This window comes from Oncorhynchus keta, chromosome 17 (assembly GCF_023373465.1).
Source record: "Oncorhynchus keta strain PuntledgeMale-10-30-2019 chromosome 17, Oket_V2, whole genome shotgun sequence".
NCBI classification, from domain to species: domain Eukaryota; kingdom Metazoa; phylum Chordata; class Actinopteri; order Salmoniformes; family Salmonidae; genus Oncorhynchus; species Oncorhynchus keta.
The window spans coordinates 14,199,235-14,218,013 of NC_068437.1; the positions used below are offsets into that span (position 1 = coordinate 14,199,235).

Here is an 18,779-nt window from a genome sequence, read left to right on the forward strand (position 1 = left end):
GTGTGATCCTGCGGGGAGCTAACGTGCTAATCACCTTCAGGTGTATCTGCTTTGACAGGTTATCTCTGGGGTGTAACATGCAGAACTGTGGAATTTCTCAAGCCTTTCCTGGGGGATCCCCAGGGTGTGATAAATATTTTTTTTTTATCCCAGCACTAATACCTAGGGGTGCACGATATATATCAATTAACATATTAGCTAAAAATGCCACCATCGGTATCGGCCGATGTTAACCTCTCTAGGGTAGGGGGCAGCATTCAGAATTTTGGATGAAAAGCATGCCCAAATTAAACGGCCTGCTACTCGGGCCCAGAATATATGATATGGTAGATTTGGATAGAAAACACTCTAAAATTTCCAAAACTGTTAAAATAGTGTCTGTGAGTATAACAGAACTGATTTGGCAGGCAAAAACCCGAGAAAAATCCATTCAGGAAGTTTTTTTTATTTGTTTTTTTAGTTTTCTATTCAATGCCATTACAGTATCCATGCCTTCCAATAGATGTCAACAGTCTTTATAAATTGTTTCAGGCTTGTATTCTTATAAATGAGGGAGTAAGACCAGTCTGAATGAGTGGACCCTGCCGTGTCACAGAGGTTTTTCATGCACAATCCCGAGAGAGTGCATTTCTTGTTTACCTTTTATATTGACGACGTTATTGTCCGGTTGAAATATTATAGATCATTTAGACTAAAAACAACCTGAGGGTTAAATATAAACATAATTTGATATGTTTCTATGAACTTTACGGATACCATTTGTATTTTATTCTGCCTGTTTTGACTGCGTTTGAGCCTGTGGATTACTGAAGAAAACGTGCAAACAAAACTGAGGTTTTTGGATATAAAGAGACTTTATCGAACAAAAGGAACATTTATTGAGTAAATGAATGTCTTCTGAGTGCCACCATATGAAGATCATCAAAGGTAAGTGATTCATTTTATCTTTTTTGAGTTTTGTAACGCTTCCGCTTGGCTGGTTACTGTTTGTAATAATTTGTCAACTGGGCGATGTTCTCAAATAATACGGTATGCTTTCGCCGTAAAGCATTTAAAAAATCTGACACTGTGGTTGGATTCACAACAAGTAATCTTTAAACCTTTGTAAAATATGTTTTGTTTTCAGAATTTATATGAATGAGTATTTCTGTATTTGCGCTCTGCAATCTCACTGGATGTTGGCCAGATGGGACGCTAGCGTCCCTGAAGAAAAGCTTGGGCGGCAATTCTCAAGACCAACTCCAGGTATCGTCGACAAGCGGACCTTCGTCAGACCCCAGCTCCCCACTACCACATTGGGCAGAGGGTATGGCTTTCCACTCGGGACCTGCCCCTTCGGGTGGAGTCCCGCAAACTGTCCCAAGATTCATTGGTCCTTTTCCCATCTCTAGAGTCCTTAGTTCCACTGCTGTCCTTCTTGTGTTACACCGTACCCTCTGTATTCACCCTACCTTCCATGTGTCTACGATTAAGCCTGTGTCTCACAGTCCTTTGTCTTCTGTTTGTAGGCCCATCCCTCCCCCCGGGTCATCGATGGCCAGCCAGTGTATACGGTGAGACGCCTCCTGAGAGTTCGACCAGGGAGCAGGGGTTTCCAGTACCTGGTTGACTGGGAGGGTTATGGCCCGGAGGAGAGGTGCTGGGTCCCTGCTAAAGTCATCCTGGACCCGGCCCTCATCGCCGATTTTCACCGCCGGCACCCCGGGCCAGCCAGGTATGCGCCCAGGTGGGGGGGTGTGTACTGTAACACCCTGATCTGTTTCACCTATCCTTGTTATTGTCTCCACCCCCTCCAAGTGTCGATTGTCTTCCCCAGTGTATTTATCCATGTGTTTCCTGTCTCTCTGTGCCAGTTTGTCTTGTATGTCCAAGTCAACCAGCGTGTTTTTCCCGTGCTCCTGCCTTCTCTATTCTCTTTTTGCTTGTCCTCCCGGTTTTGACCCTTGCCTGTTTCTGGACTCTTTACCCGCTTGCCTGACCATTCTGCCTGCCTTGACCTCGAGCCTGCCTGCTACTATGTACCTCCTGGACTCTGAACTGGTTTTGACCTTTTGCCTGTCCACGGCCATTCTCTTGCCTTCCCCTATTTGGATCAATAAACATCTAATACTCCAACCATCTACCTCCTGTGTCTGCATCTGGGTCTCGCCTTGTGACCTGATAGTGTCCATGTGTGTGTGTTAACTATTTAACTGTACTGGAATGGCAGTTAAAAGGCAGCTAAAATTTTAAATATCGGTTACCGGTATCATTCTTTTTTGTAATCATGGGTTGGGTGATATGATGAGTAGTTCAATCAAGTCCAATCTACATGAAGTGCTTATGGCAAAGGGTTGCTATGGGGATGTGCATAGAGCTGATGTGCCTATTCCACACAATAGAACAATTTAATGTCATGCTTTCATTCCAAAATTTGCTCCAGCTCATTCATTGCTGTACATTTTCCAGTTTAACTGGAGTCAACTAAGGGGCTGGCAGTATAATTTTCAGAGTATTGGTCGCATGGGAGGCCTAAATTGCCTTCCTGAGTTTTGTAACCTAACTCATCCTATCAAACCTGGTTGCCAGTCTGTTTCTGTTTTAGCCAACACCTGTCTCATATGACATAGACAACAACAAAAGCTGGCTTAAACATCAGTGACAGTGAGTATGGGTAGTGTTTATTTCACTTGCCTTGGAGTTTCCAGCAGATAGATTTGATATGCATTGCTTAGGCTATATACTGTGAGCATGTAGATACACACACAAACACACACACTCACACACACACACATACTACTACTACTACTACTACTATTACTCGTTACAATTTCTAACTGAATTTTAGTCCTGGGGCCCAAATACTGTAGAGACCCATCTGAGCCAGAAGACAATGAGGCTGAATGAGGTCATTCTGAGTTCTGGGTCAGCTCATTAGCATGTCAATGGCTCCACACACACAGTAGAGGGGATATGATGCAACAGTATATTCTTCATCATCTATCTGTTATGGGCAATTGTAGCTTCTGGTGTGCTTACCCCGTGATAATCGTATAAATAAGCTGTTGTGAAAAGCCAAATGTAAAAATCTTTGTTATCTAATGTTTTTTTCTAAATGGTTCTGATGGTTTTCATGCTCAAATTCTCAACATTCGCTAAAACTGCAACAAAACCTCCGGAAAGGCACCTGGGTATTCATGATTCCAGTCACTGCTAATCGACAGGGTCAGCGCTACTTTGCTCAGCTTCATTTGTTGCATTCAGCCAATTTCATAAAATAGATACAGTTACATATTGCAATATTATACTTTGACCTCAAGTATCAATTTGTACTTTTTTGTTGTTGCTAGGTAGCGTTTTTGCGGGTTAGGCTACCGTTGAACAAACATGAAAATGGACTAAATTCCTTTGAATGATTTATCAAGCTAAAATTTCATTTTCACTTTTTTGATGTTTTGATCTACATTTTTCAGTCATTTCAATTGTTGATATGAAAATTCCGTTAGAACCGTATTTATTATATACAGGTAAATGCCAAAATAAAGGGAACCTCCTAAATGAGGGATACAACATATATATTGAAAGCAGGTGCTTCCACACAGGTGTGGTACTTGTTCCTGAGTTAATTAACCAATTAACATCACATCATGCTTAGGGCCATGTATAAAAATGCCCAGTTGCCTATTATTTTGGCTACTATGGCTAGAAGAGATTAATCAGTGAATTTGAGGGGTCTCAAAGCAGCATTTTTCATGGAAGAATGGTGTCGAATCCTCCAATAGAGTTTCAGACACTTGTAAAAATCTATGACGAGGCGCATTGAGGCTGTCCTGGTGGCTCGTGATGGCCCACCGCTCTATTATTAAGAACTTTAATGTTGGTGTTTCCTTTATTTGAGTAGCCACCTGTATGTGTGCGTAATAATATTTCACATGATAATATTGTTATTAGTGTGTTTTTGGGCGCGTGCAAAAAATAATCTGGTGCATTGGAAGAATTGTAAATCCAAAGTGAAAACATGTTTTTAGAATCTTTTGCAAATGTCCTGAAAATTAAATACAGAAATAGCTAATTTACATAAGTATTCACACCCCTTTGCTATGACACTCCAAATTGAGCTCAGATGCATTAGGATAAATGCTTGGTAAAGATACCGTTCTTCCCTTTCTAAGAGAGGTAATAGACCATTCATTTAGCGGTGATAATGACGGTACTGTACAGTGTTCGTATCCCATAAAGGTATGTCAGAGGAGCCTGTCTATTATGGTTTTAGGATAAGAAAGATCAGGGCTGAAGGGATGCATCGCTCAAAAGGCATGCACAGCAAAAGATAATCCTTTCCACACACACAACCCCAAGAGCATACACACACACATACAGATGATCAAATGGAAGCACACACACACCTGCATTATGATAGCACATACACACAATGCAGATTATCCAATAAAATCACACACACACACACACACACACACACACACACACACACACACACACACACACACACACACACACACACACACACACACACACACACACACACACACACACACACACACACACACACACACACACACACACATCCACAAATCACCACTCCAAGCCCTTTGGCTGGGAGGGCCCACCATGCAGAATGATTCTTTAACTCTCATTAGCTTCTATATTGTGCCTGAACAAAATAGTCCTTGCAATATTAATAAGCAATGTAGTGTATGTGTGTGTGTTTGTCTGTGTGTGTATGGGGGATGAACAAGTTTATCTGAACGTCGAACTCTCTCAACTGTTTTTCTATTTCTAATATATCTTCAAGCCTCCAACATAAACCTTCTGAAGCACAGGGTAAGTATAGCGTCCATAGGGCCATTGGACCAGGGCTGTTTTTCTGTTTATGCTAGTTATACAATAGGCCTATAGATGGGGAAGGTTATTGAGGACGGGGAAGTTGGGGAGGGACAGGGGCATGTAAGGGTGGCATTGGCAGTCGGAATACAGTTTGTCCCCCCGCCTGGCTGCCTGTGCCCACATGTCTGTGCCCTCACCCAATAATTTCCCCATTGTTGTGCCAGTCTCCCCATGTGTCACCCAGATTCAGTTTGTTGTGACGCCGACCGAGGCGAAAGGGGAGGTATGGGTAGGAGGTGCGGTAAAGAGATAGAGAGGGAGCAAAGGGAAGACGGAGAGAGAGCGTTGGGAAAGGGGTAGGAGTAGACTAGACAGTGTGAAGAAGAGGGGGAGTGAGAGAGAGAGAGAGAGAGAGAGAGAGAGAGAGAGAGAGAGAGAGAGAGAGAGAGAGAGAGAGAGAGAGAGAGAACACAAAGAGAGGAGAACACAAAGACAGCAAGGGGTGGAGAGAGGGGTGCAAGGAGGGAAAGAGAATATATTTTTTCTTGTCATGTCTAGTGAAAGCAACGATTGACAGAGAGATATGGGTGGTGGGGGTGATTATTGTGTGCTCCTGCCTGAGGGTCATTGTAAATATATATGGTACATTTCCATGCCAAATGATGAATCTATTTTGTAGAACATGCTCTATTACTGACTTTGACAACTGTATAAAATATAAACATGCTAATAATACAAACTGTATCAAAGTCAATGTTGAATTGAAGAGAAATACACACATTTTGCTACACATCATACATTCTATGCCGTATTGGCTAGTCATAACCCATGTCATGTCTCTTTCCAACACAGATCAGACAAGCTAGGCTAAACAGCCGCTCCAAACCAGGAGCTGAATGTGCCCTGCTTTCCAAATATGGGTCCCAGAGCTTAACACAGTGAATTCTCTCACCACCAGGGAATTCTCCATGGCTGAAAAAATAAATAAAGGAATAGTCCCTGAGAAGAGAGTCCCTAGTGTTTTGTGTGTGTGCGGTGGGGTGTAATGTGTGTGTGTGTGTGTGTAACCCTCTGTCAAATGAGGCTACGCCAATACACTGCAGCTCTTGCACTGTTTAACAGCTTGTGTTACAATATTGTGTATATTTGGATGTTGTCAACATTCGTTGAAAAGAGATTGCGGGCCATATTCTGAACTTGAACCTCAGTTTAAATAACTCTTCCTTTCTCATCTCCCCATCAATTCTTAACTGAAAACATTTCGGTTGAAACTTGCCTGCTCTTTCCCCCAACCAGTGGTTATTGAGTAAAGGAGAGAGAGAAGGCCATGCCATTTACTATAGGAACAAGGCACCAAATGACCCCCAATGATAACCAATCCATTTCCTTGTTGATCTCTCCCCACACACAATGCCAAACGTCAGGCGAATTCATGAAGATCAAATGAATTTCTAAGGGGATACGTATTCAAATGCAAATCTCAAAATGGGACCATGGGGGGAAATTGGAATGGGTTCAGATGATCTTCAAGAGAAGGGGGAGAATGCGTGAATGTTTTCTCAAATTATATTTTCAAATAGGACATTAATTCCCAGGGCTCTTTGGCGTCCCCGTTTCAGAAGATATTCATGAAACCAAGCTATTCATTATGACCTGCATTGTAAACAGAATTATTGCCAAATTATTGCCAAATTATTCTCCAAATGGCCTACTCTTTTGATGTCTGCCGCACATGCACACACACCTTTGTTCTTCCTCTCAAAAAATGGCTTATATAGAGATGCCAGGAGTGGCCATTCCTAAGAAAATCCCAGTCTACTCCAAGGTACAAGCTTCGTGAGGAGAACAAGCTTCATGACTAGGCTACTCCATTTTTCTCTAACCAGTCAGAACATTCTAGTCTAAGGCAAGACCAGTCTAGCCTAATAGGTTTATTAGAAACCATAACAGCTCTGTTAAAGGATGAATCAAACCGATAAAGACAAAGTTAATCCCTTCTGATATTTTACACATGCACAGACTAGACCGTCTCTGTGGTTATCTGTTATCACATTACACACATTACACGCGCACATTACACGCGCACACACGGTACACGAGTCACAAGCAACTACTAGTCTGTCACTACCAGCTCAAAATACAAGCGTTTCCCAGTCATCTATTTGACGCACACTACTTATCGATCACATACTGACTCACTGTGTGCCTGCGCACTTGCACACCCACGGGTGCACGCATTCACACACACACGCACGCACACACGCACACACACACACACACACACACACACACACACACACACACACACACACACACACACACACACACACACACACACACACACACACACACACACACACACACACACACACACACACACACACACACACACACACACACACACACACCTCATAAGAGGAGCTTTGAGGACACATTGTGGCAGTCCAGCAGACATCAAAGTCTTGTCTCCGCCAGAGTACCACTCCACTCCTGACCACCTTGTGGATTCACGGCTAGTGAGGAACACGTTCAATCTACAGGGTAACACTTCCAACTGGTCTTTGGTATTATAATGCTTCAAAATCACTTAGCTTCAATATATCAATCATTTATCCCAATGTATGCTACTGAGATAGACGTAGAACATTTAACCAAACTCGTCGGGTCCCCTACACACTTACCTGCATAGGACCAGTCGATGTCTTCTGAGAATTTGCGCTGGGCCCGGTATCCGTATCCTTGCACCAGTTCAGCTGCAACAGAAAGAAAATAGCTCTCAAAAACAGCTCTGCTCTCAAATATGAAATTTGGTTAAATCAGACTGGATTATTCTTATCATGGCACCAGAATTATTATACGTTCACACAGCCTCTAGTTGGTCTGTTTTTATTTGAGAACTGAAAGACATACACGTCACTTTGAAAGATCAATTCACGATACCCTCATTCCAAAAGATCATGGCAACAAAAAAAATAACAGTGCGTTATTACACGTAACAATATTGCTTATAGGCCATTATGTGCAGTGCAACATTGAGGACCACTCATTTAGAGTTATATATGAGAAAATATCAGCAAAAGAGGGAGGTCTGAGATTGTACAATAAAAACAATCTGTTATCTTTTCCGTCTGACGAAATTAGCTCAATTTTGAGAATAATGAGTAAGATTTACAGTGCCTTCAGAAAGTATTCACACCCCTTGACTTACTCCATAAAATGTTGTGTTACAGGGTAGGATTAACATTGATTTAATTGTCATTTGTTGTCAAAGATCTACACAAAAAACTCTAATCTCAAAGTGGAAGACAAATTCTAACATTTGTAAAAAATATAGTGAAAAATTAAAACACTAATACATATTTTTTTAATTCTTCAAGCTCTGCCAAATTGGTTGATGATCATTACTAGACAGACAATTTTAGATTTTCAAGTCGAATTAAGTAAAAACTGTAACTAGGCCACTCGGGAACATTCAATGTCGTCTTGGTATATTTGGTTTTAGGTTATTGTCATGCTGTAAGGTGAATTTCTCTCCATGTCTGTTGGAAAGCAGACTGAACCAGATCTTCCCGTAGGATTTTTCCGGTGCTTAGCTCTATTCAGTTCTTTATCCTAACAAAACTCTCTAGTTCTTGCCGATGACAAGCATACCCATAACAAGATGCAGATATCACCAGGCTTGAAAATATGAAGAGTGGTACTCAGTGATGTGTTGTGTTGGATTTGCCCCAAACATAACACTTTGCATTCAGGACATAAAGTTAATTCATTAATTTTTTGCAGTTTTATTTTAGTGCCTTATTGCAAACAGCATGCATGTTTTGCAATATTTGTATTCGGTACAGGCTTCCTTCTTATCACTCTGACATTTAGGTTAATATTGTGGAGTATCCACAATATTAAACTCTGTAACTGTTTTAAAGTCACCGTTGGCCTCATGGTGAAATCCCTAAGCAGTTTCCTTCCTCTCCGGCAAATGAGTTAGAAAGGACGCCTGTATCTTTGTAGTAACTGGCTGTATTGATACACCATCAAAGGTGTAATTAATTACTTCACCATGCTCAAAGGGATATTCAATGTTTGCTTTTTTTACCCATCTACCAATAGGTGCCCTTCTTTGCGAGGCATGGCAAAACCTCCCTGGTCTTTGGGGTTGAATCTGTGTTTGAAATGTACTGCTCGACTGAAGGACATTACAGATAATTGTATGTGTGGGGTACAGAGATGAGATAGTCATTAAAAAATTATGTTACCTTTTCACGTGTGAGTTCCAAATATCAGTAACGGTTGACCCCAATGTCAGTTTTATTATGCGCATGTCAGAATGCACTCACTGTTCCAAAATGTGATTTTTACGTAACAGTACAGTTAACCTGCGCTGCCCTCAAACCAAGGCACGCTACGCTGCCTGCTAATTATCTATAGACAATGTTTCAACTTGCCAATTTCAAATTATTTTCTAACAAGTTTTATTTTCTAACAACAGTTTGAAGTAGCCCATTTCACTGTTACGGACAATTTATCTTTGAGGCTTTACTGAGCCGGACAAACTTCTCTCTTCAACAAGAGCCCAAGCACTTCCCCAATGTTTCCCCAGATCAAATATGAAGACATTGTGCTTCTCTAGTCAGAACAGGCTCCAAACTCCACTATGGCCAAGACCAAAGAGCTGTCACACGACACCAGAAACAAAATTGTAGACCTGCACCAGGCTGGGAAGACTGAATCTGCAATAGGTAAGCAGCTTGGTTTGAGGAAATCAACTGTGGGAGCAATTATTAGGAAATGAAAGACATACAAGACCACTGACAATCTCCCTCGATCTGGGGCTCCACGCAAGATCTCACCCGTGGGGTCAAAATGATCACAAGAACGGTGAGCATGGGGGTGGAAACATCATGCTTTGGGGCTGTTTTTCTGCAAAGGGACCAGGACGACTGATCTGTGTAAAGGAATTACACAGATCAGGGGCCATGTATCATGAGATTTTGAGTGAAAACCTCCTTCCATCAGCAAGGGCATTGAAGATGAAACGTGCCTGGGTCTTTCAGCATGACAATGATCCCAAACACACCGCCCGGTCAACGAAGGAGTGGCTTCGTAAGAAGCATTTGGAGTGGCCTAGCCAGTCTCCAGATCTCAACCCCATAGAAAATCTTTGGAGGGAGTTGAAAGTCCCTGTTGCACAGCAACAGCCCCAAAACATCACTGCTCTAGAGGAGATCTGCATGGAGGAATGGGCCAAAATACCAGCAACAGTGTGTGAAAACCTTGTGAAGACTTACAGAACGTTTGACCACTGTCATTGCCAACAAAGGGTATATAACAAAGTATTGAGATAAACTTTTGTTATTGACCAAATACTTATTTTCCACCACAATTTGCAAATAAATGCATTAAAAATCCTACAATGTGATTTTCTGGATTTTTTTTCTCATTTGTCTGTCATAGTTGAAGTGTACCTATGATGAAAATTACAAGCCTCTCTCATCTTTTTAAGTGGGAAAACTTGCACAATTGGTGGCTGAATAAATACTTTTTTGCCCCACTGTATATCGTCCTGTCATTTCTACTGTAGCATACCGTATGTATGTATGTATGTATGTATGTATGTATGTATGTATGTATGTATGTATGTATGTATGTATGTATGTATGTATGTATGTATGTATGGAGCAAAATGTATTTCACTGTTTTATTCGCATGTTTTCAAGTACTGCTGACAAATAATGCATTCTGATTCTTGCATAGATTTTAATGGACACATAGGATGTGTGTAAAATATTTTTTGAATGTTGTACTGATTATGATGAGCTAATACTAAGCTATTTTTCAGCTATATGTGGCGCCATGTTTGCACAATGCATTCTGTAAGACCAAAGATGATAGTTCACTCAACTGACTTATGGTGTATTCAAGACAACTGGGAACTCAGAAAAATATTAGGTCAAATCATGATGTCAGTGATTTTCAGGTCAGAAGGTCAGAGCTCCAGAAAGAGGCCAGAGGTCTCATGTTTAAATTCCGAGTTGGATGACCATTCAAAACAGTTTTCTCCAGTCGGAGCTCGTTTATTTTTCAAGTTCCCAGTTGTCTTGAACGCACTGAAGTCGGAAGTCAGAGATTTCCGAGTTTCCAGTTGATTTCAACGCGGAATCAGATTGTAACTATGGTAGGTCAGGGTTGCCAGCTCAGACTGTAACGATCGTCGTCCTTCTCGTCTGAGGAGGAGTAGGAAATATCGGACCAATGCACAGCGTGGTACGTGTTCATGATGTTTATTTGCCTGAACACTGAAATACAAAATAACAACGTGAATAAACGAAACAAACGAAACAGTCCCGTGTGAAACAAACACTCACACTGAAAAATAATCACTCACAAAACACAGGTGGGAAAAGGCTACCTAAGTATGATTCTCAATCAGAGACAACGAACGACATCTGCCTCTGATTGAGAACCATACCAGGCCAAACACATAACCACAACATAGAAAAAGGAACATAGACTACCCACCCCAACTCACGCCCTGACCATACTAAAACAAAGACATAGCAAAATAACTAAATCCCCCCTTCAAAGTCATTTTCCCTGCATCTTATCCCCCCATGATACCTTCCCCGATATCTACCCCCCATGAACTTATACACTGTAACAAGTACGTCGAAGATTTGTAAAATGCTTTCAAGTGGCCAAACTAAGTTAATATTTTTCAGGCAATGAGTGCAGCCATCTTTGTCTTTGACTTTGTTTACGTGCATCTTATAGTGAATGGCATTCTGGGATTAGAGAGTTTTCACTTGTCAAACATGAACCATCATAAAGAATTTAGCTGCTGATAGCTTAGCTGACACGCATCTCTTTTCTAAACAATAAAAGGTGAAGTTGAGGAATAAAGTTGTGAAGACCTTTATTTCCCAGCAGTACAAAACATTGTTTACATGCTTTTCAAACAACAATGCTTTTTAGACGCGTTTGTTGCATTATACGTTCTGTCGCTACTGTTCCAATCACATATTGGTGATGGAACGCTGCAGGTACCAGTCAAAAATGATCACAATATGTGAGCGTACGCATCAAAGAGTTCAACACTATTATTGCACATAGAGTGACTCCATGCAAATTATTATGTGACTTTGTTAAGCAAATTCTTACTCCTGAACTGATTCATGCCATAACAAAGGCGTTGAATACTTATTGACTCATGACATTTCAGCTTTTCATTTTCTATTCATTTATAAAAATTTATAAAAACATAATTACACTTTGGCATTATGGGGTATTGCGTGTAGGCCAGCAACACAACATCTCCATTTAATCCATTTTAAATTCAGGCTGTAACCCAACAAAATGTGGAAAAAGACAAGGGGTGTGTCTACATAACTGATGGCACTGTAGGTCTGCAGCACACAGACCATTAACATAATGCACTCTGGGGGTTGTCTGTGGAATATATCTATGCGTGTTTGTTGACTTGTCTCTAGAAAACCATCCGTGCACGCACGCACGCACGCACGCACGCACACACACACGCAAACACACACACACACACCTCACCAGCAGACATAATTATCCTTGCATTTCACTGTACCAGTGCTGCAGAATGATTAGGAGGGGATAGTTTATTATTACAATGCCCTATGAGTCCTGTCTGGGAAATGAATTGGAGCCAGATCCCTCAGGGCTACACTGCCAGGCAATTACAGAAGAGTTACTGTCAGAACCAACATGCCTCATTATCATAGCTTGCACAAAGCACCTGCTCACTAAAGCATAGGGAAACAAACCGATTCCACCAAACGTTCTGAAAATGTTGCTGAAGCCAAGTGATGTCCATGAATGGGAGACGAGGATGTGCTACATTTCTGCAACATTAATAACGCCAAAGGTTTTCAAAAAGCGTGGACACCAGGGACCCTCGCAGAGCGACTGATCGAAAGCAGGAGGAACTGATTAGAAGAGAGGGTACCGGTTTGACCTTTTCCAAACATGTTCAACCTTTAAACAACATTCCTCCGTAGTTGAGCATTTTGTCTACAAAAGATTGTCATCTGGGGGGGATGAAAGAAGCTTGTTATCCTTTATAAAAAAAACGAATTCACTTACAAATGCTTAGGCCCCAAAGTCCAACAGTACTGGAAACGTGCTGGAAGGGTCAATGTAAAAAGAATATATCTACGTCAACACAGTACGGCTCGGGTTGGCACAATAGTGTGAAAAGGGTCTTAAACCATGTCCAAATCTTGACCTGACCTGACTCTGGTTGGAAGAAGATGAGGATGGGGACTCGTGCTCTGCTGGGCTGTTTTCATGTTTGCCTGTGATATCATTTCTCTGTCTAATCCTGGATTAAATGGCTTAGCCCAAGCAAAAGTCCACTTTTCTCACAATCTTCCCAAAGCGGTATACCAGTAACTCTTCTGGGGAGTTCAAAGAATGCCGCTGCAGAGCATTTGCTATGTGTTGTATACTGAGCTGGTTTAAATAGCCATTAAGGATATCATCCAAAAGGTGCAAAGGGATATAGTCCCGCAACTAAATAATATTTAGGAAACTAGAAGTGATAAATAGCTCTCTTTTTTTCCCTTTTTGCATTCTCTTCACTATTATCTCGATCTTGTGGTCTTCCTCACATTGTTGGACTTCACTAGTCTGTGCCCGCCTAACAGTGGGGTCAGCCAAGGGTCATGACCTCTCGTTAAAAGGTCAGGGGTTGGAAGTTCACTCACACACAACCCTTTGTCTTCTTAGGCCTTAAAGCAACGCATTTCTTTCCAACACAGGGACATCTCTACAAGGGATTCCTCTCCTCCTCTCCTCTCCCTCGCAAATCCGAGAGATATGATTGCCTACAAGAGTATTTGGCGTCCTATTCTTTCTGTTCAGTGAAGATGAGGGAAGGGTACAAGGAGAGGAAACCTTTAATGATTATTGAGATACAGCCTCACTGTCCCTATCTCCCTTGGCTGACCTTCTGATGTACCATACTGAGACCATACAGAAAGGAATGGAAGCCGGCAATGATATTTTCGACTCATACTTCTGTTATGCTAATTGGCTAATTCATGTAGGAGAGACAACTGTAGCTCTCTTACCGCTCATCCTCCTTTCCTCTCTGTTTCGCAAATTACTTTTATTTATATCTCTGCCATGTTCCTTTTCCTCCCTGAGATGTGTTGGACATACAGTAAGTAGGGTCTATAGCAGGGCTGTTCAATTCTGGTCCTGGTGGGTCGAAAAACGACTGTTTTTTGTTCCTAACTGTTAGTTAATTGCACTCACCTGGTTTTGCAGGTCTGAATTAGTCCCTTATTAGGAGAAGATGAAAACTAGTAGTGTTTCGGCCCTCCAGGACTGACATTGAACAGCCCTGGCTACTGAACTCCTTATGCCCATCTGTCTCTCTCTCTCTCAGCTCATTCCTCTCCCTCTTGTCTCTCTTCTCTCTCTCTCCATCCATCTCAATCTCTCTCGAAGCTACATACTTCTTCTCTCCCACTTGATCAGTATCTGCATTTATCTCTCTCAGCCTCAGTCTTTTCTCCTCTGTCCCTCTCTCTTTATCTCTCTCTCTCTCTCTCATCTTATCCTGTTTGTCTAGAGACCTAACTTCTCTATTTCACCAGTACAGCAGTCACTCACATGCCAGTGTTCTGTCTATAGAGTGTAAACAATGGCTTTCACATGAGACACCTGTCCATTCAATAGGCTTGATTATATTACACCGTGTGTGTGTGTGTGTGTGTGTGTGTGTGTGTGTGTGTGTGTGTGTGTGTGTGTGTGTGTGTGTGTGTGTGTGTGTGTGTGTGTGTGTGTGTGTGTGTGTGTGTGTGTGTGTGTGTGTGTGTGTGTGTGTGCCTGCTTGACTACATATGTGTTTGTGTATGTTGTACATGTGCATCTGCTGTGTGTTGCATGTGTGTGTGTGAGGTGAAGGGCACCATGCATATCCCTATTTAACATCAACAGAGGATTACAACATGGGCTCGTCTTGCTTTGTCTGGTGATCCTCTTTAAGGATCAGTGGTGCACCTGTGACTGAAAGGGAACAAAAAGCTTTCCTTAAATTACAACCTGGGCTGCTTAACTCATTGTGGCTCAGTGTCTCCTTTTGTGGCGTTTCCGAATTGAAAACTACAATTGTCTCGACAGACATTGAGCATCTTTCGAAAATGGATTGTGTGAAACTGTCGAAGCACATTTGCTTTACACGGCTTGTACAGTGCTACCATCTCATGTAGTTATCACAAGAGGTCGTCCCAAGTAACTGAGAGCTATACTCCCAGACAGATACTTCTTGTCCCGTTGTCTTGAGTTGTCTCCTTGATTGCCTTCCCCTGTCTAAATGCCCCCCCCGCCCGGTTCGGTTTCACTCATTCAACAGAGGTTTTTATTTCACCAAGGGGGGCAGCCTCATAGCCTACATCCAGACACCAGGTTTCAATTTCCTGTTGTAACTTTGTCTGAATGGAGTTTCAACAAACAAAAACCAGTCTGAATGGCACGTCGCTCGTACATGCACAGATCAAACAGCCCATAGATTCAGTTACAGTGAGACTACAAAGAGCACATCTGCTAAAACAAGTGTGACCACTGTAGAACGGAAATATTCATGCTCATTCAGTAAGTACAGCAGGAAGGCCATTGGAAAACGTTCTATTTCAAATCGGGGAGCGGACTGTGGATCTGTCTCTGTCCGTTCCAACGTTCGTCACATGCGATATCTCAGCACTGGGAGGATTTTCCAGAAACTCGGTTTAATGATGCATCTAGCCATAGAGATCAGGCTTTTACAAAACTCCACTGATTGGCCTAAGGCGGGAACTATAGTAATTAACTGAAATGTGTTTGTCACAAGCAGTATCTCAATTGGCCCAAGGGGGGGGTGCTGCCTCACTCATGGGGGACGACATGTTTACTGTTGCCTTGTTAATTGCTTGTTTTATTCAAGGGAATAATGTCGGTGAAGAACGAATGTCAATCCCTAAAAAACATTGACTGTCGAAAGCTTTGTTGAACTCCTGCTATAAAACTCTACTACCTCATTATCCTCATCAGAATGTAAAACGTCAGTTGGTAGTAAATCAAGTGGTGCTGGTGGGTTTGATGAGCCATATAGTGTGTGAAACAATGGTGGGAAGAATGTGCGGTCTCACTTTACAGTGCTCATGAATTAATGAAGAAGGTTTAAAACACACACAGACGGTCAGGGTGAATGAGGTTAAACTAATAGTAACGATGGGGCGGACAGATTCATTCTGCATTTCTCTGAACGATAATACTGTAGTCAGCTGAACAAAACAATAGTCTCCTACTTTAAGAGTGATTTTCTAAAGAGTTTTTATCACACATTTTCCCATTACAATATCCTTTCAGTGATAATTGAATCTGAATCCTGCCTGACGCTCAACATCGAGGACGGGAGTTATGAAGTCCTGCAATTCAAGAGAGGGACTGAATAGTTCCCCCACAATGCTTGTCCAGTGAGGGGAGATACTTTATTGTAAGACTTCTCCTCAGTATGAGTAATCCTGAGCTTACTAGTTAGAGAGAAGGAGAGACACAGAGAGGGAGAGAGAGTAAAGAGAGAGAGAGAGAGAGAGAGAGAGAGAGAGAGAGAGAGAGAGAGAGAGAGAGAGAAAGAAAAAGAGAGCAAGAGAGTAGAGGGAGAAAAAGAGAGAGAGAGAGAGAGAGAGTAAAGCGAGAGGGAGAAAAAGAGAGAGAGAGAGTAAAGCGAGAGGGAGAGAGAGAGAGAGAGAGAGAGTAAAGCGAGAGGGAGAGAGAGAGAGAGAGAGTAAAGAGAGGGAGAAAAAGAGAGTGAGAGAGTAAAGAGAGAGTAAAAAGAGAGAGAGAGAAAGAAAAAGAGAGCGAGAGAGTAAAGAGAGAGAAAGATAGGCCACGACCACATCTGTGTGTTTCTCCAACAGAGGGTGGCCAGCCAGCCTTGTGTGTGTATGTAGCCTATAGAAGGCTGTGGGTCTGTGAAGCATCCATCATGCTGCTGCATGGTGAATAAGAGGATTAACCAGACCCTGGGAGGCACAGAATTCTACCTTAGCCAGAAAGGTTGAGTAAGGCAGCCCATGGCAATGGGGACCTCTTGAAACCCAACAAATGTGCAGTTCCTCTCCAGAGGTCACTGAGAAAGTTACAGCAGAAGACCCTGTTTGATATAAGAAGTGTCATGCTAAGTGTGGCTGTCTTCCTTTGTAAATCAACAGACAGACTATTTCATAGTCCTGTAGCTCAGTTGGTAGAGCATGGCGCTTGTAACGCCAGGGTAGTGGGTTCGATTCCCGGGACCACCCATACGTAGAATGTATGCACACATGACTGTAAGTCGCTTTGGATAAAAGCGTCCGCTAAATGGCATATATTATTATATATTAGGCAAAGGAAGTAGTCAAAGTGGTCACGGGTAAACAGACAACCGGCTTCTATTACTACACCCCCTCACACACCCTGCATTCACACAGAACCTGTGCCAATAATTTCATTGGCAATAGCCAATGTCATATCTCAGTTCCCAGGTTGCATCGAGACAGTAGGGTAGAGGTGCAAATCCTCCATGGAGTGATGCCACCAAACACACAAAGGCAGCCTGTCATTCATTCAATAAGGATTACCATACACATATAAACTGGCAAGTTCTACAATGCATCATTTTGCTTGGGTGGGAAAGCATGACTGATGGTCTTTGGGGATTCCTGTTTGATGGTGTGTATATTTATTTATTTATTTTTTTACCTTTATTTAACCAGGCAAGTCAGTTAAGAACACATTCTTATTTTCAATGACGGCCTGGGAACAGTGGGTTAACTGCCTGTTCAGGAGCAGAACGACAGATTTGTACCTTGTCAGCTCGGGGGTTTGAACTCGCAACCTTCCGGTTACTAGTCCAACGCTCTAACCACTAGGCTACGCTGCCGCATTCCGCATATATATATATATATATATGCGGAATGCGGAATACATATTTTGGTTGAATGCATTCAGTTGTGCTACTGAATTGGTATATATATATTTATATATATGTGTGTGTGTGTGTGTGTGTGTGTGTGTGTGTGTGTGTGTGTGTGTGTGTGTGTGTGTGTGTGTGTGTGTGTGTGTGTGTGTGTTTCGTGTGGTGTGAGTCCAGCTGCTGATCTGAGATCTGCAACATGCCACACTTATTAGCCCAGGGCAGTCTGCTCTCTAAACTGATAATGTGGCAGCACAGCTGGATCATTAGGAAAAGGGGATACCAATTCAGTAGCACAACTGAATGCATTCAACCGGAATATGTATTCCGCATTTAACCCCACCCCTCTGAATCAGTGAAGGGTGGGGGGTGGGGCTGCCTTAATCGATGTCCACGTCATTGGCTCACACACTTCAACAGCGGGGGTGGCAATAACACTCAATGCATCATCAATTATCCCGAGGGCCATCGTTTTTTACATTTTTTATTGTCAGGGCCACTGACCAAAGCGCCTGGAATTTGCACACAAGGAAGAAGTACATGGACACTGGTTCAAACCAACAAAGGGAGTTGTAATAGAATACTTTAAACTTCCTTGTTGGATGTTGAATACGTCAAATGAACCATTTGCCGGCACATCAGGACTGAGTTGATGATAAACATCTGTAACTCAAAAGATAATATTTGACTACGGGCCGGGTTTAATCAAACCTGCCTTAGCAATGTTTATCCAGTTTCATTATTTACATAACTAAACCTACTGCCCACAGACTGATCTCAAAGATCCTACCTGTGAGAGGAGTCGACGTTGTAGTTTATAGTGTCCAAGCACATCATGCAGCTTTAGTGACGACGTAGAGAAAAGGTTTCTGTCTAAACGCCGATGTCTAAAATCAGGGTTCTCCAATCCTGGTCCTGGAGAGTAAGTCCAGGCTTTCATTCCAGCCCCTCAGTAAAACACAACAGACCGAAGGCCCTGAACAGTTGATTATTT

At 42.2% G+C, this 18,779-nt stretch overlaps 1 protein-coding gene across 3 annotated transcripts in view; it reads right to left on the reverse strand.

The window, feature by feature from the left end:
• The window catches only part of LOC118396469 (receptor-type tyrosine-protein phosphatase zeta-like), a 71,601-nt gene that overhangs the window by 34,072 nt on the left and 18,750 nt on the right, over window positions 1–18,779 (reverse strand). For all 3 annotated transcript variants that reach the window (XM_035790703.2, XM_035790704.2, XM_035790705.2), the window contains exon 2: window positions 7,506–7,577. In XM_035790703.2, coding sequence (XP_035646596.1) covers window positions 7,506–7,577 — 72 coding nt within the window. The remainder of the gene's footprint in view (window positions 1–7,505; window positions 7,578–18,779) is intronic.